This window comes from Rhodamnia argentea, chromosome 3, assembly GCF_020921035.1.
Source record: "Rhodamnia argentea isolate NSW1041297 chromosome 3, ASM2092103v1, whole genome shotgun sequence".
Taxonomy (NCBI): domain Eukaryota; kingdom Viridiplantae; phylum Streptophyta; class Magnoliopsida; order Myrtales; family Myrtaceae; genus Rhodamnia; species Rhodamnia argentea.
This window is the reverse complement of record NC_063152.1, coordinates 25,524,448-25,546,932: the sequence shown is the minus strand read 5'-3', so window position 1 is coordinate 25,546,932 and position 22,485 is coordinate 25,524,448. Positions and strand designations below refer to the sequence as shown.

At 39.9% G+C, this 22,485-nt stretch overlaps 3 protein-coding genes across 3 annotated transcripts; 2 read left to right on the top strand and 1 right to left on the bottom strand.

Moving 5' to 3' along the window:
- Nucleotides 1-2,157: 2,157 nt before the first annotated feature.
- On the top strand, nucleotides 2,158-16,405 carry LOC115756393. Its single transcript, XM_048276080.1, has 10 exons — nucleotides 2,158-2,245; nucleotides 2,619-2,848; nucleotides 2,946-3,068; nucleotides 4,062-4,276; nucleotides 6,156-6,299; nucleotides 6,594-6,805; nucleotides 7,357-7,615; nucleotides 7,774-7,971; nucleotides 15,280-15,286; nucleotides 16,376-16,405. Exons 2-8 carry the CDS (start codon nucleotides 2,773-2,775, stop codon nucleotides 7,900-7,902), a joined length of 1,158 nt encoding a protein of 385 aa, XP_048132037.1. The 5' UTR covers nucleotides 2,158-2,245; nucleotides 2,619-2,772; the 3' UTR covers nucleotides 7,903-7,971; nucleotides 15,280-15,286; nucleotides 16,376-16,405.
- LOC115731488 (probable LRR receptor-like serine/threonine-protein kinase At4g36180) lies at nucleotides 15,142-18,266 on the top strand. Its single transcript, XM_030662157.2, has 4 exons — nucleotides 15,142-15,799; nucleotides 16,076-16,336; nucleotides 16,443-17,306; nucleotides 17,392-18,266. The coding sequence occupies exons 1-4, from the start codon at nucleotides 15,361-15,363 to the stop codon at nucleotides 17,871-17,873; spliced, it is 2,046 nt and encodes a 681-aa protein (XP_030518017.2). The 5' UTR covers nucleotides 15,142-15,360; the 3' UTR covers nucleotides 17,874-18,266.
- Nucleotides 18,267-18,341: 75 nt separating this feature from the next.
- Nucleotides 18,342-19,481, bottom strand: LOC115731626. Its single transcript, XM_030662294.2, has 2 exons — nucleotides 19,369-19,481; nucleotides 18,342-19,236 (listed from the first exon to the last, which is right to left on the bottom strand). The coding sequence occupies exons 1-2, from the start codon at nucleotides 19,426-19,428 to the stop codon at nucleotides 18,616-18,618; spliced, it is 681 nt and encodes a 226-aa protein (XP_030518154.2). The 5' UTR covers nucleotides 19,429-19,481; the 3' UTR covers nucleotides 18,342-18,615.
- Between the last annotated feature and the right edge of the window lie 3,004 nt (nucleotides 19,482-22,485).

The following is a 22,485-nucleotide window of genomic DNA, read 5'->3' as shown; positions in this document are numbered from 1 at the left end:
TATCGCTTGATTGAATAATGATTTAGAAAAAGGTAAGTGAAACTTTTCGATTAATTTTACAATTTTCCATAAGAGGATGTAGAAAATACCCAAAAGTTTAAGATGAAAATAATGCTAAGAAGCATCATTTTGGATACATTCTTTCGACCATGGTAAAAACAAAAAACAAAAACAAAGTAAGTTCTCTCTGGCTGAATATAGAAGATAAGAAAACCACAAACAAAACTAAAAACGTGCATTCTATTACATGTTGAAACTACTACAATCAAAGTTAGAAAGGTACACGTTGTCAATGATTTATCCATGCCCTTGTTTTACAAAAATATAGAGAAAAGCCACAAAAAAACCTTCGATTATATCCATGTGACATATTTATCCTAAGCTTTTTTTTTTTTTATAATACAAAAAATCTCAAACTTGTACATATGCGATATATTTGCCCTTCGTCAATGAACATCGTTAATCCGCCTACATGAACGTTGGAAAGCAAACGGTGTTGACTAAAAATCATTTGATATTTTATTGACAAAGGGTAAATACATCAGATAAGTATAAACTTAGGGTTTTTATGGTAAATGTATCCATTGGCATAAATGTAATTTGGAGTTTTTGACGAAAACTATCATATTTTCCATGTACAAAACAAATATCTGGAAAAATTTCAAATAAAGGTTCGGAGTGTCCTCGCTTTTTTAAATAAGGGCAAAAATTAACATTATTTCAAATAAAGAAATAAAGTATCATCATTATTTCAAAAAAACTTGACCAAAGATTTTTTCATCTTTTTACATTTTTCTTAGGGCCTACATGGTAACCATTCTCATTCTCCGATTCCGATTCTTGAAACAAAAAAAGATGAGAATCACGTTTGGTAATGCAAATAAATTTGATTCTAATTTTGTTTTTAGAATCAGTTTTGGGAATCATAATCAATTTTGGAGCAAAATCCAAAACAAAAAAAAAGTTGGTTCCGGAAAAAAGAATCACTTTTGACATTTACAAAACAAAACAAAGTCTTATATCTTTCACTTTTCCCTCAACCTAATAAAAATAACAAAAAATTCAAAAATTCAAAATAAATTGGAAATTTTGTAAAAAATCATAAAAAAATTTAGAAAATCCTTAAAAATAGAATAAGCCCATATTAGGCTAGTTTGACCTCATTTTCATAAATTTGGGCCTAAATTTCCTTGATTTCATAGATTTCACTCTCCCGCAAAAAATGTCACGGAAGATGATGAGATCCAAAATGTGGATGATAACATATATACTCGTAGTCGTGCGCCACAAAATGTAAACATCTACACTTGGAGCTAAAGCTAAACACTCACTTGGATTTAGGACGGAAGCTCCAAAATGATAGTAAAGGACTTGTATTTCGTATCAAGGAGGATAATTTTTTTTTTGTCGGTGAATAATTTAATTATTCGGCTGCTGTATTTGTATATATTTTGGACAATGCAACATTTAAAGAAAAAAATGAGTTCTTAATATGGGAACTGTCCTATGCTTTAATCGAACTTCAAACGTAATGTATTAAAATTTGTATTTCATTCATGACATGCTAAAAAAATAATGTATTTTAAATTATTTTAGTGTGCATTGAAAATTAGTCTGCAATTTAGGATGAAATTTGACAAAGTAACTACATAGTCATTTGACTTAAATGAAAAAAATTAGGAAGAGAAACAATTTTTTGAAACAGAAATTTTGTGCGATTATCAAATGCGTTTCTATTCCAAGAATAAAAATTTTAGGCAGTTATCAAACGCGTTCTGATTCTCTAAAATTCATCCAGGAACATAATAAAAAAAAGTTATTTTAATCAGAATCAGTTTTCCAAAACAGAATGATCACCTTGTACAACCTTAGAGTTATTTCTAGAAAAGACACTTTTTTTTTCTCTTTCTCCTTGCTGGTGGTCGTGGGCTCAGCGACCTCGCCCTGCCGAGATGAGGCTTGGCTAGCCACCCGGCCACCGGTTAAAATAAAGAGAAAAAAATATAAAAATATAAAAAACCGAAAATATTTATGATTAGGCTTTTTTATATTTATAAAAAGAGGTGGCTTCGTATTTTTGTTTAAAAAAGTGATAACATTTGGGGTCCCTAATTCGAATTTTCCCTTGATATCGTTGTCGTAGGAAAAACTACGCGCTCTCTCTCTCTCTCAATCGTGCGGAGGAACCAGAGATCTGCTCCAAGCTGCTGCATTGATCTCTCTCTCGGGACTCCCTCTTTCCACTGTGAGTGAATCTGCTCGTTTCGATTCGGCGCCATGGAATCGCATCGCCATTCTTCTTCTCTCTTTTTCTGTCTGCATTTCCCGGAATTCGCGAATCCCGTGCTTCGTTTCGTTACAGTCGGTGCGCGCTCGAACTTCGTGACCAGGAGGAACTTTCCAGCTGAATCTCGCGCTGATGTTGGTCCGATGCTCGTTTCTCTACATGTATTGATAACGGGAGGATGAGCGAATTCGACTTCCGCTGGCGGCGGCGGCGGCGGCGGCGTTGTTCGTCGCTCTCGTGGTTGCTTGTTTTCGATCGATCGTTTCTCGACGTTTTCTGACGTGTTGCATTGGTCCTTGCTTGAATTTATCTGTTTCTTTTCCTGCTGCAGAGGGCGAGTGATTTTTCGATTGGCAATCTCTCTCTCTCAGTAGAGTGGCGTGGCGTGTCGTGTCGGATTCCCGTCCGTTTGGACTTCGAAGCTTCTTGAACTAGTTTTGCGCTATTTCCTTTAGTAGCTGATCTTTGGGAAGGATCTGGGAGTCATGAAGTTGTGCAGTGGATGGCGACGGTTGGTGTTCTGTCTTCCGCTCATCTTCTTTTTGCATCATCTGTTTTCAGGTGGGCGGGTTCGCTATTCCCTGTTTTCCGTGTTTGGTTTATTGTTTTAGTAACCTTGTTCGGGTAAGGATGGCATAATTTTTTCCGCCTGTTTCAGTGATGGAATTGCATCAAGAATCAAGAGTGGAAGATCGGCATAAGAAAGTGAGGAATAAATTCGATCATTTGGTTCTTGGCCCTGCAGCGGGTCAAGGCTTGCATAACCGATTGCAATGCCAAGGTTGTTATGGAATCTCGATAACTGTTAGATTTTTGCTTTTAAGGCTCCGAAACTTCAGTGTCTGAACAATTATTCTGTGTCTTGATATGATTTGTTGCTCAATGAGCTTTTAGCAGAGAGCAAAAGAAAAAAAGAGAACTGGGAAATATGAATTGGATATGTACAAAGTAATTTACTTTCGTAGCTCATGAATTCTCTGCGTTCAAAAGCAATCCATGCCCCAACCGGATGGTGGACAAACATCTATACTTAGTGAATATAGTGTGGAGTTATTTTAGCACAATAATGCAATACTGTTTGCTTCTTCTCTGGTAATCATAAGCATTATATTTGAAAGTAATTTGCTGTAGTACTCTGAATCATCTATTGGGATCAGCTATTCATTTAAACAAGTATGACATGGCTGGATGTGGATACAAGGTCCTTCATCTCAAAGTTAAACACTTTAATTGGGAGAATAAAATGAAGTGCATTGATTGGATGTCTCAAAAAACCATGCAGTTATTTATGCACATGTTGCATTTACACATCCAAGTCCTAATATACAAGTTTATATGGTTGTATGCTGAATCCATGTTTTGCATGGCTAGATACATAGATGGGAAGAACACGGAGACATTTACTTGCAATCCACCTATGCCTGAGTTTGCATAGGGTAACGTCTTAGAGATAACTTACAGGTACATGTTAGTTACCAACATTCAGGACTGCTTGATTGAAAAGGGCTCCATGAAGGGAAGTAAAGGAGCGAACATCACAAGCCTTTTATTGGCAGTCTCCTTGCAGTAGCTGTCACTTAACTTCTGAATAAACATGTATATAGGAAAATATAGCACCAAATCAACTGATCTATGTCATGGTCATCTTCTGATCTCTTTCGATGTGGAACCTGATGATATTCCAACTGTAGTTGGAGATTCCACTGTGAATAATGAGCATCCATACGCTAATGCTGTCTTCCTTTTCTTCCCCCTACTTATGTGTTTTTTTTAGGTGTCAAAGCTCTCAACAAGACACATTTTTCTGCCTCATCCAACAGGGGCTATGTCGGAGAAAACATAGCTTTTGTCACTGTCTTTACGATTTATAACTCCTCTGACATGTCAAAGACTAGTGGATCATCAGATGTGACAACTGTCGGAAATTCCTCGTACAATAAGGTGGAGAGATCAATAGCCATCTTGAATGTATTCATCAACTTTATTCAGGTAATATCTTGAGTGACAGAAGATGTTTTTTTCATACACGAACCACTCTGTATGTTTTATCGAGTTTTAACTCTGTTTAGTATATTTAAAGCTTCAATAGATGTGTATGAGTGTAAATAGTTCTAAATTGTTTCCTGTCACCATGAAAGATTGAAATTTTCTTTATATCTGAGCAATACCTCTTAATTTCATTTAAAGTGAACTTTACTCTGTATTATATTCTCTTATCTTCAATATTTTCCTTTTACCAGTTAAATTGTTTGCTTATGTTTTACATACTGAATAATGTGTAACTCTAGGCTGTAGTTGTCAGACAGAACAATAAAACTGCATAACATAAAAGAAAACAACAAAATGTGCGTGTACTTTCCATATTTTATTCGAATTGTCATGCGTGGTTGTTGGAGGAATCTTTCCCCATCTGAGCACATAATCACCGTTGTTTGGTTTCAATATTCCCCCAAATCAAGAAATTAGTTTATAATTCGATTTATACATGGATCCACACAAGTCTTATCCCTGTAGATCTTTGACTTGATTATCTCAATTGAGAACTTCTTTTGCTCCAATTCAGTTCAGATCATCAAAATGTCAATGATTGATGGTCCTTTAGGGAAGTTATTTTGTGGCAAGAAGAGGAAGAGGATAAGAGAAAAGGGTTTTGAGGACTAGGAGGTTGATTTCTTCGTAGTCTATGAAGCTTCAAGTTTTAGCAATTGAGGTTTTTATGGTTAGATGGAGCTATAGTAGCTGTGTTGTTATTCTTGATGGTGGTAGTGGCTGTACTACTGGTAGTTTTGTAAAAACAGCTTTATTGGGTTCATGGTCTTCATCAATGAGGGTACAGAATGCAATGGAAGTTTTTAGGCGTGTGAGGTGCTCATGGTTGAGTTTATTGATCAGAGAGAGAGGTTTGAGCTGGAAATTGCGTATTAGGGAATGAGGTTTGTGATACGTTTCAATCTAGTTAAAGAAAGTGCAGCTCAACAACATTGTTTGACATGCTGGTGAGGTCCCAAACATCTCTGGCAGTCATTTAGGGTAAGTTTGGGATTTAAATATCATTTGTTTGGTTTCTCAGTGAGATAAACCACTGAATATGCTGGATTGAGCCGTTTCAAAATGTTTTGGGACGTCAATGATCATCAAAAAGTATTACAATTTATATGTACTCCATACAGTTAGTTTAAGAGTCCTAGTGTACTTCTCTTAGGAATTCTATCATGGAGCACTTTTGCTTTTCAGATGTCACACACTCTGATTTTCGGATCTTATTTCAGTGGCAATACCTTGAAGGAAAAAGGTATTACCACTGAAATTCATTTGTGGGCAAATTTGATGAACTTAGCTGATCCTTATGTGGGGAAATTCATTTGTGGGCATATTACTGGAGATCCAATAACTTTTGTTGAATTCCTTGACGTCTATTTTGACGACCTTAGCTGGTCCTTATGTGGGGAAATTCATTTGTGGGCATATTACTTGAGATCCAACAAGCATGTATCTCCATGATGTAGAGTTCTGAGAACTTAAAATGACTTTGAGTTGGAGGGATTGCAGAACTGCAGTGAAATAGAAAGCAGTAATTGCTTGAGTTGGTCATCAGTCTCATTTAGTAATCTTCAGGAGTTCTAATTGAATGAAGCTTCATTTTCTTTTCCAACTACATGTAAACTATTTTTTATTATCTATCTTTGATTGAAAAATCATTTGGCTGATAGAAGATGATTACCCATTCAGCAGTGTAATGTTTTATTGAGCTAATTCCATTTGATGCATAAGGATAACAATGAAACTTGACTAGCTCTGGAAAACAGTCTTATAGCTTGTTGCATCCATTAATGAAATCTGAGCTTTTCTTATTTCACTTTTGTTCTAGGTGGCTATGCCGCAGAGTAATGTCGTCATTCTTTCCGATCCTGCATCTGACCTCTCAATAAACAGAGACAAGGTTTCTATCTATCCTATTCAAGGTGAATATTCCCGAGACAAGTTGATGCTTCAAAGAATCAGGTCTTACATTGTAAGAGCATTTTGAATCAGATAGCACGCAGTAGTATTTTTTTTTTCCCTCTCCATTGATGTAGATAAATACCCAATAGGGATTGGTAAAACTGTTTCTTCTAATGTAAGTGGAGCACCTCTCTTGTTTGGTGACCTGTTGAATCATCTATTTGGAGGTAGGCACTTTGATTTATATCCAACCCTTTGCCATTTTCTGGATATCCTCGATCAAAGATTTCTGCACCAGTTTGTGATTTGATCAGATGGCAAATGATGTTGTAGAAGTGACGTTTTCTCTTGTTTCTTTTGTCAGGCCTTCCTAGAAAGAAAGCTTGAGGACCATTCACGGGATCACATGCATAATTACATATTTGTTGATTCAGACATAGCGGTTTTTGATGATCTTGGTCAAGTATTTCATGATTACCCAAATTTTCACCTGGCCCTGACTTTTCGGAACAACAAACAACAACCTCTTAATTCGGGATTTATAGCAGTGAGGGGTACCTATGACGGAATGAGTAGGTAGGCTATGTGGTTATTAAGTTCTGTGCATTCACAGCTTCCATGTCGATTGTAATTCTGACTCGTCATCAAGGGATTTGCTCCCATTCCTGTTTTATTAGAAAGTACATCACCTATAGCCTTTTTTGGCTGATAATCGCTTTTGGCCTCATAAGAGACATAATTTAGTACATTGTTGGCCTTCTTGCTTCAACGCTTAATCTTTTAGCATAATGGCTGACAAGCCTGCAGCAGACCACAAGCTTTGCTAAAAAGTTTGTGGATACCCACTGATATCTCCGGAAAAGAGAGAGGTGATGGATATGGACCGATTTGTTATATTTTGCATCCTGGAACCTCAGGAGCTAGAGGTAGGATTAACATCCATACCACACTTATGACGCTCTATCCGTACATCTGCCTCATTTCTGCCAGAATGTTGATAATAATGGAACCCCGTGTCTCTCTTTGTCTTTGCTCTCTGAAATGCAGCTATTGGGAGATTCATTTCCTTTTGATTATTGCAGTGTAAACTAGAATGGCATGTAACTTTGATGCACATGATAATGCAGGGCAAAGGTTTTTCTACAGCAAGTACTTGAAGTCTACATTTCCAAGTATACCAGTGCTTCACGAATGCTAGGTGACCAGCTGGCTCTTGCTTGGGTTGTATCATCCGACACTTCTTTTGATGCCAAAGGATTTGCCAAAGCGCAACCTTTTTCAAAAGAGATAAAGGGTGCCTCTGTTCTATTCCTGCCATGTGCTATTTACAACTGGACACCACCCGAAGGTGCTGGTCAATTCCATGGCATGCCCTTGGACGTTAAGGTATATTTAGCATAAGTAATTTATTTTGATGTCGAGGTGACTCGGTAGGGGCTTGATTAATGTGTTTCATAAGGGAAATATATAGGGAAAAAAAAGTGTGATGCCATTAATCATCAGAATAACATTCGATTCTGATGCCCAAAGTTTGCTGGTCACAGGTTGTTCATTTCAAAGGATCAAGGAAACGCCTAATGCTGGAGTCCTGGAATTTTTTCAGCTCCTCTTCCAGCGTAGCCGATATGCTATGCCTCATCTTGAGCAGTGGTAGGACAAAATATGACTTTTGATATGCCTACTCCATGTCAGCATATATAGGAAAGCATAAGAGCACACTTCCAAGGAACTGAGTTCATTGCGTTGAGTAGCCACTAGCTGAAGCTCGCCATACCAATGTTCATATTACTGATGCTGCAGTTTATGAGATGAAGGGATATGCGTTTCTACTTTTCTCCTGACAATTTGAGATCCCTTGTGAATGTGTTCGATTGTTTCTTACATTGATTCTTCCACCCATTGGAGAGATAGTATTGTTGGGTACATGGGAGGTGGGGTTCTTTTGCATTTTTGCATGTACGTGACAAGTAGGGTTTCCTCTCTCTTTTTGGCCTTTTGAACTGCTTTCCCTTTGATGAAGAAAGAACAGAGAATCTAGTTAACTATACCGTGAACAAGTGCCACTTTTTTCTTCAGATGTTATGTTGAGCAACAGAACTATTTTGAATACATCCAACACAAAAGGGGCTTCTATTCAGTCACGGACGCGCGCTATTTTCAGGGAGAACATAATTAGTCTCCACCTAACCTAATTAGTGTTTAACTAGGAAACTGAAAAATGGGTTCGTGTGATCTTTTCCCTCGAAATTGGCCTTAACCTACCAAGATTGCCAGTACATTAGCTATTATCTGGGCACTGTCGTATGTTTTCTTTACCTTGTTCTTTTGTCGGAAGAAAGATTCTCAAATCCCTTAATTCTCACTATTTGCTCCATTCAGCATGAGTATGTAGGTCGGTGACCGGTCCTACTCTATAATTCGATCTAGATTTGACCTTTCGTGTGGCCTAAATTATCAAATCCTTAGATCAGGTGCCCACAGCCCAAAGCTAACTTTGATTTCCATGCGAAATTTCAGATTTTGATGGTTTGGACAAGCAAAAGATGCGCTAGGCATTTTGGGCAGTCTATGATTATAATTCACAGCTCCTGTATTTTGGTACACTAAATTTCATAACTTGAAGCTGAAATTTTTAACTTTTTCCATTACGTCTTCCACCAACTACATTCGAGCTGTTCTGGATCGTGTCCACTTGTACATGCAAAAGGTAATTCATTAGACTTACAGGATGTTCCGTAGGTCTCCAAACAGTCGGGTCTTCACTTACGTCCCTTTGGAATATGGAGAAAGCAAATAGAGGTTATACTTCTACTCGTATGAAGACGTGTTTAGATTACTCATTTGAGACTAATCGGGTGGTTTAGTGAGTGGTTCAAAATTTGGTTTGCAAGTCGCGGGTCACAAATTCCATTCCCCAATTTACCAAACCTTTGGTGTTCTCCGGAGGGCAGGACTTAGGTTTAGGCGTCTTGCCGGTTTCTAGTTCCCCAGTTGCACCAATTAGGCTTGTAGTGATCTGCTCGCCCAGTTGGAAGTTGGTGCTTCATTGGCAACCTTAAACAAAACATCTCGGTGGTGGGTCAGGTAAATCTCAACTCCATCTAAACCCTTTTCTTCTACGGAAAAAAAGAAAGAAAAAGATTACTTGTCCAAGTCTCGTATTACAGACCGCGTATTAGACATACGTATTTGGAACTCTTTCTTTCAAGGGGATACCAAAAAAATAATATATACACATATGTCTCCATAATCTTGAACGTCAATAACTCGTGTGTACTAGCGACTTTTTCGCTTTCCATTACGTACTTCGAGCGACGGCATCGCGCAAATGGAAACTAAGTTCAAGGTACTTGTGAGGTAAACTATCAAACTCGACTAAAAGCCAACTCCATCCCCCAATTAGGGCCACCCCTGGTCGGACCAAAAGCCAAGATATTTTCCGCCTCTTTTCCCCGATGTGGTACTAAACATCCACAAGTAGCATGACGATCTTGCCCATGGTCGAGCACAGGATGTAACATAGCCAAAGATCGAGACATGCCAAGAATTTGGTAGGGTCCTCTTTCTCGCCTAGGACCTCCAATGGTCAGGTCGGGAAGATGGACAGGTGGAAAAGGACGTGGAAAGTTCACGGGAGATCATTTGGGCGGGGTCCTTCAGTGATGGACCGATAGCGGGGTAGCGTCCACACGTTTCCAGGATCATCACAAGGCATTCTTTCGTTGTGATTCTGAGGTACAATGTCCCTTGGCATTGAGGCGACTTTCGCTGGGAATTGATGTGATTCCAAGCCTCTTTTGAGGAGACAGCGCATTGCCACGTGGTGCACTTTTCCAAAGTGTAGATTCTGCTCCTAGGTCGGGAGCCCGTGCTCCCCAAGAGCTTTAGTTTGAGAAGGGGAAGATTGTCTTAAAAAAAATCTTAAATTTATTGTATTTTTATCAATTCAGTCATAAATTTTTTAATTTTATCATTCGAATCCCAAATATTTTAATGTCTTATCAATTGGGTTCTAAACATTTTCACATTTTGCAAATTGAGACTATCCAATTAATTTTGACCAAAAATCTCTCACATGGATGCTTGCAGTCCTATATGGCACTACTAACATGGACAAAATTTTTAATATTTTTATGAACTTTTTATTTAGTTTTTTTCATTTTTTTTTCTTTTCTTTCTTACATTTTATTTTGCTGGCCGGTGAGGGTTGCTGTGCCCTCACCTATATTAACATATTATTAACAAATTTTCATGTCGGCGTCGGCGATGTCACTTAGAACGGTCGGCGTCCTCACGAGGGGTTTCCCCGCCAAAATTGGCTTGATGGACTCGATTGGCAAAAGCGTGAAAAGGTTTAAGACTCAAATGACAAAAATTGAAAGATTTAGGACTGGATTGGTAAAATTACAATAGATTTATGACTTTTTGGACAGTTTTCTCGTCTAAGAAATTGATTGATTTTATTGCATGTATGATGTATCCTGCTCTTTCAATCCAACAGATGATACAAAATTACGCGCCCTCGAATCGTACGACCTTCATTTCAAAAATGTCTTCTGTAGATGTGGCGGATTCCATATTCAGAACAAGTTATAGAGTCTCATACTCAGATGATTAATCTTAAGGGTTGCGCCCGCCACACATTATTTAAGTATAGCACTAACTTGATGCACATGAACGCGATGATTTATGTGCATCCGGTGGGATTAGTCGATACTTGTATTGTACCATCAGAGAAAAAAATAAAAAGATCAACTAAGAGTGGATAGAAGTTGCGATACGTAGCCGATCCAATTCCACACTACATAGAAGAAGACTCGTGGCTCGATTCACCAGTGCGGCTCGTACTCAAACTATCAACGATTTGACTACCCCTTCTCGGGTGAGGCCCACGTAAGTCGAGTCGGATCGTTACAGATGGTATGAGAGCAACGCACCAATCGGTGGTTTGAGAACTCGGCGCCACGCCATTGGAGCCACCTCTTGAGCCTGCGTGTTAGTGCTATGAATGGAGAAGCTCGGCCTACATAGATCGGCCGGATGGTTACATTGTACCTCGCTTATTAACTAGATTTATTCCGGTTTTCTATACACATATGTTAATGTCCAGCCTCCACCTTAAAATGTATCATGACCTAATTTTCCTTTAGCATGTAAATCGAGCTTATTGACACGTTGTTTTTTAATTGCACTCTTTAAATTTTTAATTGCGAAAGGGTCTATCTTAAGGAGCACATTTTCATCTTACTCCTTGAATGTATCACTCACCACAACTATCGATGTCCTCTGTAGGTCATCAGCAAGTTGCCCAGCTCTCTTATCTTGAGGTGGACTCTCCTTGATCACATGGTGAAATCCTCAAGACACAAGTTAGGAAAACCGAAAAAAAAAACAAAAACCGAGTGTCCTGTCCTGCACAGGCACGCCAAAAACTAGCTCACAAGCTGGTATACTTAGGATTCGTGTGTTGTTTATAGATAAAGATACCACAAGCATCATGGCTTTCGTACGACACTCACTCGAGCGTCATAACTTTTAAATAACGATCACTTGAATGCCGATTTTTTTTTAAAACGTTCAACCAAGAGTGAAAAATCCAACGTGGCATAGCTTTTGTAGCGAACATGTTTAGAAAGTTATAGCATTCAAGTGAGCGCCGTGCATATGTTATAGCACTTAAGTGATTGAAAAAAAAAATTATGACATTAAAATGAGCTCCGTACAAAAGTTATGACAGTTATTGTATCTTTTTCTCTGCTTGTTTATGTGGATCATCGATTGAGGATGATGTTCATGTTTAGAAATGTTCCTCGGGAGTTCGTAACTCCTGTTATGATTGGGATCCTATTGGCTTAGGAAGTCGATTGATGCCTTACCATTTCCAAGAGGAAGCCTCGTCAAAACAGTTAGAGCTGATGACTAAGACTAGAAGACATCCTTTGAGCAGCCTACCATCATGGGTGACGCAATGATTTTGTGAAGTTCTGTTTTAAGTGGCCGTCGACCTTGTCTACGGTTGTTTCTGTGGCGTTAGAGGTAGTCCGAGTTAGAGATTGTTATAAGTATCTCATATCGTTTAGTTACGAGGTTTATATGCTTTTTCTATGCATGCAGTCTCCCTCCACTTATATGCTGCTGGACATTCTAAAATGGTATTAGAGCCATATTCTGCCTTAAGTTTGTGGACATTCTGACGGGGACAATGATTGGCCGAAGAAGGAGGGAAGGAGGGAGTTCCGGCGAGTCGTCTTCGGATTAGGATTTTTTGTACCCGCAAGTGTAGATGGGTTAGATGCATCATTCTCCTAGCAGGGTAAATCGAGAATGCACCTTTATCCCTATCATGTAAGTGGATCCACATATTTCTAATCGATAACCAACTCACTTCATATGGACAAATGATCGAATTCTCGACAAGTACTATGCAGAAATACCCGCGTGATTTGAGGACTATGGGCGAGATAAGTATAAAAAAAGTCTTAAATTTATTGTATTTGTACCAATTCGGTTATAAACTTTTTAACTAAACCAATTTAGTTATAAACCTTTTGCATTTGTGGCAATTGAGTCTAACCGATCAATTTTTATCGAAAATCACTCATATGGATATTAGCCGTCCTATATGGCTCGACCTACGGTGACGTGGACATTTTAAATATATTTTTTAAAATTTAAAATTTAATTATATATTTTTTCTTTTTATCTTACTTTTTTTCCTTTCATGTTGGAACGGCGAGGTAAAAAGCATTCGAATTCTTTTCTTTTTTTGGCCTTTTGCCCGGCTCTTGAAACCTCGCTTTTCATGGTGCATGCATGATCTGAATGTCACCATACCTTTATCTTTTTGAAACTTTCCCAAAGATTAAAACAATTCCACATACCAGATATACCACCTATAGATCTAAGTAAGGAATTGAACCGAATCAGGTTTTTAGTTCGATTCATATTCGATTCCGAGCGAGATTTGATTCGCTTCAAACACATACTCTAATTGTTCAGTTCCACTTTAGTATTTCAAGAAAATCGGATCGGACCGTACCAAACCATTAACACTTTTAATAAGATTTGTTGTGTCCGGTCCCCATGCAACCTTATGTTTTGGAAAATAAATTCATTAATTGTCATTTTCATTTGTCACATGCGGAAATTCCATTATTTTATTTATTTTTTTTGCTAATATCCACGTGTGCGCTCAAACAGGCTTCCATGTTCAAATCTTGAAAATTTTTGTCCTTTTGTTTTTTTGGCTCTTTTAGTGCTTTTTCCAATGTCCTTCGCCTCCAAGGTAAAAACGTGAGTGATTATTGTCAGCTACCATTTGGCGGTAGGCAAAATCTTACTTTGAGTAATTAATTAATCAATCATCGAATGATTACAGCTACTAAATGCCAATTTTTTTTTTAAAAAATTCTTACTGTCTTTTCCACTCGTCGTGCATGTGAGTGAACAATGTGACCCCGTCTCAGCCGAATTACAACAAAAGGGTAGTACCACAAAAAAAAAACACCAAATTTAATGCACATGCAAACCTTTTTTTTACCGCAATAAACTTCAAACTAGTATACTTTTGATAAATTTATTCCAAACTAATATTTTTACCATAAAAAGTTTCAAATTGGTACACCAATGACGAATTTACTCCAAACTAAGTTTTTGACTACTAAAAATCCCGAACTGCACACCTATCACAATTTTACTTCAAACCATTTTTTTACAATAAAAATCTTAAACTGGTACTCATGTGATAAATCTACTCCAAACTAATTTTTTAAACACCAAAAATCCCAAGTAGGTACACCAACGACAAATCTACCCTCCGTTGGTTTACACTAAACTGGGTTAATACCACGAAAAATCACTAACCGATACACCTGTAATAAACACGGGTAAAATTTCCAAATTAATACATTTGTCAATTGCCACGTGTCTTCAACTCAACAAATCGATGATGAAATTTGAAGAAAATTAACGGAGAGTAAATCTATCAAATATGTACCGACTTGGAGTTTTTGGTCGTAAAAAAATTAGTTTGTCATAAATTTATCATAAGTATACAAGTTTGGGATTTATTTTATTAAAAAAATAATTTGAGGTAAATTTATCACAAGTGTATCGATTTGAGATTTTTTCATGATATTAATCCCAAATTAGAAGATCATTATAACCCAGACTCAACTCTAGAAAATCAACCTCTATTTAAAATCCCATTAGCATGTGGCGTTTGGTTATTTAGCATGCCAGCAATTCAAATGGGAAAATTGGAATTTCGATGTGCTTTAGCTTTGTATCGAGGCATAGCATCGTGATTATAATGACGTTGGCTGGGCACGAGTTAAGCGGGTCAAACTTTGTGCCTTTTTAAAAAAATGAGAAGTGCGACGATTAATGAAAATAATATGCCAATGAGGCGTTGGCTGAATTGGTGCGATCCTCGAGTCTTAGATACTTAAACCGATGAGGTTCCAGGTTCGAATCTCTCCGACCACGTTTTAGAGGACTTAACCGGTGGCATTGACGCTCATACCCTTACCATCCCGAGGAATAATTCATTGTATGTGGAAAACCTCGGTTATCAAATATATATATATATATATATATATATATATATATATTTGGATGACATTGAACAAAAAAAAGGGTATGAACATGCTGCACAATTTTTCTATTTACCGTCACCAGTGAACTAAATTTCTCAACGAGTGGAATGATCGATCGATCGGCAGGATCTCTGTGAATTTCGTCTCGTGACGAATCTAATCGGACGGCCACCAACTCATCGTCGAGCAGCTTTTTACCCACGCTGGGACCCGCTCTCTCTCACGGAAAGCCCCAATCATTCGCTGATCCGTGGGTCCCACCGGGCTCTCGACCCTTCTTCGTCCTCTTCCTCTGCCTGTTGATGTATTGGCGAGCGAGCTTTGGGTTGGGCTGCTCAGCTTTTGGTCCTCCATCCTAGTCCTGGCGACAACGGAGAAACAGACAACATCAAACGACGCTGTTCATGCACGAGCCCCTCCGGCCTCTGCAACTGCAACCTCATCATCTTCCATTCCTCTGTCCTTTGAGAAAAAGCTCGCATTTTGAGCGGAGACCCACCACCCTTTCTTCGGTGCGCTCTCTTCCAACCAACCATGAAGCTCTCTCTCCTCGTCCTCTCCCTCCTCTTCTTCTTCTTCATCCATCGCCATCGTCACGTCCACTCGTCGGCCGTCTCGGAGCTCGATGCTCTCATGGCCCTGAAGGCCTCCCTGGACCCCTATGGCCAGGTCCTGACCTCGTGGGCTCGGGGCTCCGACCCGTGTACCGGCAGCTCGTTCGACGGGGTGGCGTGCGATGAGCACGGCCACGTGGCCAACATCTCGCTGCAGGGGAAGGGCCTGAGCGGGAGGATCCCGCCGGAGATTGGCGGGCTCAGGAGCCTCAGCGGACTGTACCTGCACTTCAATGCTCTGATCGGGGAGATACCCAAGGAGATTGGGAGTCTGAGGATGCTGAGTGACTTGTACTTGGACGTCAATGGCTTCTCTGGGGAGATTCCTCCTGACATTGCCAACTTGACTAATCTTCAAGGTTGGTTGGTTGGTTGGTTGGTTGCTCTTTTTCGTTGTCTGTTTTGTTAGTTTTCTTTCATTTTGGAGCAGTGTTTTGAATTTCGCGAGTTAGGCCGGTGTTGTCCGACGCTCGAGATTTGTCGGGCCTGCTAGTTGCATCCTGTTTTCGGCCAACTCGGAAATTTCCGGTTTTCCTAGTCTGAGCAAATTGAACTTCTAGGCTCAGAACTCGTATGAACTCGGTTAAAAATGTTCCTCTGATTGAGCTGGACCCTGGTTCTTGTGGGCTCTGCAGTTTTGCAGCTGTGTTACAACCGGCTCTCTGGAAGCATTCCTAGACAGCTAGGGTCCCTGCAGAAGCTGAGCGTCCTCGCCTTGCAATATAATCTCCTAACCGGCGCGATCCCTGCGAGCTTGGGGGACTTGGCGAGCCTAAAGAGGTTGGACTTGAGCTTCAACTATTTCTTAGGCTCAATCCCGGCAACATTGGCCAATGCTTCTAGTCTCCAAGTCCTGGACGTGCGCAACAATACCCTATCAGGCCATGTCCCTGCAGGTAAATTTTTAGTCTGCTAGGATTTCTATGTCGCCGTCTCTTCATTTTTTCCGTTCAATTCAGAAGGATGCGTTTAGCGTGCTTCCACTTGTTTCCGTTTTCTTAGGCTTAAAGAGGCTCAATGATGGTTTCCAATATGAGAACAACCCTGACCTTTGTGGAGTTGGGTTCTCCAACGTACAACCCTGTCCGACCATTTACCTGGACCGGCCAGAGCCGCTTGGACCCAATGCTCTTTCAAAGAAGAATATTCCCGAGTCCGCTGATTTGAAGTCTAGCTGCGGGGAAGCCCACTGTCCGAACAGATTAAGTGGCCGAAAAGCCGGTGTTGTTTTAGGAGTGGTTGCTGTCATAGCTGTTATCGGGTTCACGGTCACTGGATTTCTCACCTTCTCATGGCACCAGCATCGAAAACAGAGAACTCCAAGCTCTTTAGAAGATTCGGATAAGCGGGTCAGTTCCAGTCAGGTCATTGAGAATTATGCAAAGGGCGCCTCTCCTCTCATCAGTCTCGAGTACTCGAACGGGTGGGACCCGCTGGCGAAAGGCGGGGGAGGGAGCGCCTTCTCCCAGGAGGTTTTCGAGAGCTTCATGTTCAACCTGGAGGACGTGGAGCGCGCGACACAGTCTTTCCTGGAGAGCAATCTGCTGGAGAAGAGCAGCTTCTCTTCTGTCCACAAGGGAAATCTCAGGGACGGGTCGGCCGTCACGGTAAAGCGCTATGCCAAGATGAGCTGCAAGTCCGACGAGGCTGAATTCCTCAAGGGCTTGAAGCTCCTAACCAAAATAAAGCATGAAAACCTCGTCAGGCTGAGGGGATTTTGCTGCTCGAAAGGGCGAGGCGAGTGCTTCCTAATCTACGAGCTCGTGCCAAACGGGAACTTGTTGCAGTATCTTGACACGAAGCCTGGAAGCGGGAAGGTTCTTGAATGGCCTACCCGAGTTGCTATAATAATTGGCATTGCTCAAGGTCTATGTTAATCCATTGCTTCAATTCATCGATTTGGGACACTGACAAGCCTCTCAGTTTCTTCATTTCCACTTCTTTTTTACAGGTATCAGCTACATACATGAGGATAAAGGAGACAAACCCAGGCTAGTCCACCAGTCAATATCGGCCGAGAAAGTCCTCATCGATCACTGGAACAACCCGCTGCTTTCGGACTCGGGTCTGCACCACCTCCTCGCAGATGATGTAGTCTTCGCCATGCTCAAGGCCAGCGCTGCCATGGGCTACCTCGCTCCAGAGTACACAAGCACTGGCTACTTCACTGAGAAGAGCGACGTGTATGCCTTTGGTGTTCTGGTGCTCCAGATCCTATCGGGGAAGCGTGCGATCACTTCAATGATCCGGCACGGAGTGGAGGCATGTCGTTTTGAGGAATTTGTCGATGAGAACCTTGAGGGGAACTTCTCGGAGACCGAGGCTACCCAGCTCGCTCGTATTGCAATTCTTTGCACCCGGGACTCTCCTACTGACAGGCCTTCGATGAGGACTGTGGTGCAGGAACTTAACACTCTGATCAGCATTTCTTGACAGTTGAACTATCAGTGTTGCCGTGATTTTCAGTCGCCGAGAGGCAGGACTATGACAATTCCAATTAACTGCTGGGTTAATCAGAGTCTCCCTGATGTATCAGCAACAGCATCCTCTCTAGAGGTTGACGAATTTCTCTCTTAAGCATCAGCCATCGTAACAGTTGTTAGGGGAAAGTAAGGGCATAAGTAAGCTTGTAATGCATCAAATCATGTAACCGGTATGCATTGAGTTCAGGACTCTCAATAGGTAGTGGGGTTTTCTATGCATCATACTCATAAGGATGCTCGAGAAAAGACTCATTGTGTTCCGATTTGAATCATTTTTTTTTTTTTTTCCTTTTGTGCTATTCGGCAATGAAGGAATCAACTGTTTCTGACTTACTTCTGTGAATCTGAAACTTTACGTTAAATGATGTGTTCGGCAAACCGCGATTTTGCTTTCGTGAAATCGAATGTTGAGTCCCAAGTCTAGATTGTGCCGAAATGTTTCATATGTTCTCAATAGTTTCTTTCCCCCGGTCACACTTTGAGGGCGAAAAAGAGGCAAACTCTGCAGAAAACACAACTTGCGTGTAGCAAAAGGAAAGAAAAATTGCAGATCGTCAGTACATGATTCAATTAATCGCTATTTACATTTGCAAAGTCTTAGGAGTTAGCGTGGATGATCAGATCCAGATCCAGTAGAAGGCTTGGTCCTCTCAGTTTCTTTGGCAGATCCCAAAACCAAATGAATCTCGTCCTCAAGCTTCGATCTCTTTCCTCCGAGGCGAAACGATCCTAAAAACATGCTCTTCGCCGGTGCAGTCGTCCACCGTGACTACCCATCTGCTCTTCTTCCTGCACCCGCTGCTGCCATGGCTGATCTTGCCGCCGGTGTTAGCATCTTTCACAATCCTAGTCACCATAAGTCCCTCCCCTATTGGCAAAAAGTGAGCTCTCAATCCACTCCACAATGTGCCCTTGTGAAGGGCATTGTACCCCATGATGATCCCTCCGCCGGCGCCTTCCTGCGCCGCCTCGAAGACCCTGCGCGGGTCCTCGCTGTTGCAATCCAAGAGCACGAAATCCGCGCCTCTGAGCTCGTTCAACAAAAAGGTCCTCGGTTCCCCCACCATGAACTCCACGCACCTGGCATGAGGCCCGAGCAAGTCCCTGGAGGCTCTCGACTCGTCCAGCCCGGCCGGCGAGACGAGGACAACCCGCCCGCCCGTCTGGTGTGCTGCCGCGACCAGCGCGACCACCATGGCAGCATCGCCCTTGACAGCGCGGGGCGACGACACCATCACCAAGAGCTGGGCGTTGTTTCCCGCCGCGAGCGCAGATATGAACTCTGCTGAATCAGGCTCTTTCCCTCTCTTCCCCTGACACTAAAAATGAGATAACGGCTCGCGTTAGACCCTGCTCTATTCCATTTGATGCAAAAAATTTCCATGGCTACCCAGATACTCGTTCAAACTGAAAACTTTCCATAAACGAAAGAGATCTTTGCCTACCATTTTCAAGGCCCTGAGGTAAGCTTTTGTGGCGTTTTCGGATGACCAGCCAGCAGCCATTCTCTAGTTGAGAACAAGTTTCTTTGGAAAGAGATGACAGGAGCTTAGGCTGCTTCTTGGAGTGAAGATGGAAGAGTGACTAAGCCCATATTTATACAGACATAAGATGTGAAATTAGATAAAATAATTTCACTTTTTTTTTTTGGAGGAATTTAATTTTATTATTATTATTATTATTTAATCAGCCGGGCCAGTATGGAAGAATCTGAGGGAAGGTTCGTGGTTGAGGGGACTGTGGTCAGACAACTTGGCATTAATGTTTAAATTTATTTGTTGTTCTATTAATTTCTTAGTAATGTGGACACACAGTTTCACTCCAAAATTTGTTTTATTTGGAGTAATTTTTTTTTTTACTTTTTTAAATGTTGGGAGAATTTTTATTAGATATTCTCTCTTTAAAGGAACTGTTTACATAGTATCATAGACCGCACAATAGCTGAATTATTACACACGTCTTTCGAGATATACGATATTTATGATTTCTTTCGATCGTCAATCGACTTAAGGTGTGTTTGTTTAATAAAAATTAATGATTTCAAAAAAATATTTTTTCTGCAGAATTGATCGATTGTATCGCTTGGAAAAATAAATCACCATAATATATTTTTGTCGCCCACGAGATTAATGTAGGCGTAAATTGTGGCTGATAATGGGAATATTCTTTTATCGACTAATTCTTTTAAACAATACAAACAATCGTTCTTAAAGAAATATATTTCAAACGATTGATTTTTCATGAAATAATAGAAAAGTGGTAGTATGATCCATTGTGTCCCTAGCTATATGAATCGAGGAATGTGTACTAATCCATTACATAGAGGTGTATACTTGTACTGTTCAACATCAATTACTTGAATGAGTTAACTCCCATCGGTTCATTTATATTTCATTATGATTTTTGAAATCTTGATAATACTTTAATTTTGATTGGAAAGTAAAAGTATACTTTTTGATTTTGCTTAATCTACAAACAAACTTGTTGAGCTACTTGCCCGGCACCATCCATGATTTTTCGAGCTTATCCATCCATCGAAAATTCCTTTTGCTTTCAACGTACCCTAAGTTTGGTTGTTCCCGTCACCTGTGCAAAGTTGAGTCTCGGGAGTTAGAAATTCTCAATTATAGATAGACAAAGTACTTAATTAGACCAAACAATAATTTAATCTTGGCAAGTCTATGGCCGGTGTCATTTCTCTTCATTGTTTTTGCCATGCACATGCATGCTTTGGCTAACACGTACTCGTTCTGAGTTTACTTTTTTGCTCTCTCCATTATTGCTTGCCCTAGACCATATCCATTATTGCGTGCCCTAGACCATATTTTCTAGGTCACAACTGCAAATCAAATCTTCTCTTTCCTTTCTTTTCTTTTCTTTTTTAAATTTATCCTTTCTCGATGTGTGATGAAGGGCATGCACATCTCCAACATGTCGACTACTAGTCTCCCACATGTTACCTAGACCACAAAGACTTAAAAATGTTCGAAATGTTTCTTTAATTAAATTCCTAGTAGTCATTTTGAGAATTTAGATAGATTTCTCTCAATCTTGAAAAAAAAAATGGTTTATTAATATTCTGCCCATCATCTTTGCACACTCCCCAAAATATTCACAGCTAGCTGTTATGTTCCTCTATAAGTAACATAAGATGGGATCAATTGGCATCAGTTTTGTAAGAGACAAGCAGGACAAGGGTATGCAATTTGCTCATGAAGTATGGGGTTGCACTTGTTGCTGAGACAATGTCCCTTCTAGACTGATTAATTAACTACTTAATCACTGAAAATAATATGTATATACTTGTAGTGACGAAAATTGGCAGAGATAGACTTAATTATAATCATCAGTATTATAATAATTTGTTCTCACGAAAAAAAAAATGGAGTGATTATATAGTTATTATGTTTTGGCGTTGGTCAACCTCCAAACCTGGACACGTAGAATTGACAAGCACAGGAATCTAATTGCGTTCATGTTGCGTGCATTGACAGTAACAGCCGACCATAAATGTTTTTTATTTGGCCAAAAAGAAAAAAAAGAATATTAATTTTTATAATAGAAGAAAATTTCCATGGCGTGATGAAAGAATAAAGATGAGAAGGAGACAATTTTCGTGGGAACTTTGTCGTTTTCTGACATGTTTGTCCCATTATCTTTGCTCGTCTCAATGTTAAAAAGTAGCGAATTTGAGTAAGTCCTTAAATTTCTTCATTTGAAGCATCATGAGGACCTCAAAATCCTTCAGACGTAAAACAACAAGAGGGTATTCTCCGCTATCAAAGAAGAAAAAGATTTGATTGGCAATTGTAAATGTAAGGGTACGGGTCTGAAAGAAGGATCGCATCCTGCCCACCAAGTTACTCGACAGGTGCTGGAGGCCTCTGTATGTGAGAAATCTCCATTCTTTGGTGAGGAACACTTTCAACCAAACCAAGGATCCAAAATTGACATGCACGTGAATCTAAGTGCGTTCATGTGGCGAGCATCAACATTAATAGCCGACCCGAAAGTTTTTTATTTGGCAAAAGAAAAAAAGACCCTTAATTTTTACAATCCGAGAAAATTTCCATGGCGTGACGGAAGAATAAGAAAACAATAAGACAATTTTCATGGGAGTTTTGTCATTTTCTGACATGTTTCTCTCATTCTCTTTGCTTCTCTCAATGGTAAAAAGTAGAAGAAATTGGTTTTAGGATAGAAGGGAAGATGAAAGTGTGGCATTATTTAATTCAGGATGCAATTTATAAGCCGATGGCAGAGATATTCTCCATATTCTAATAATCACCTTATATTCACACGAAATTTAAGGATTGAGCAAGTATAGTATGATTTCTGTCTATTGTCTAATTGGAACAATGCCAAATTCATTGTAGCGACCGTTCAATTACCTATGTTTGTATTTTATATTTTAATCATGATTTTTATAAATTGATAATAATTACTATGTTGCTGGTCATATAGTTTTATTGTTTAGTTTCTTTGAAGAAAAGGAAAGGAATGGGCATTTCACGTTCCAGCCAGTCATACAATTATTCCTCTCGTCTCGGGGTGCACATGGT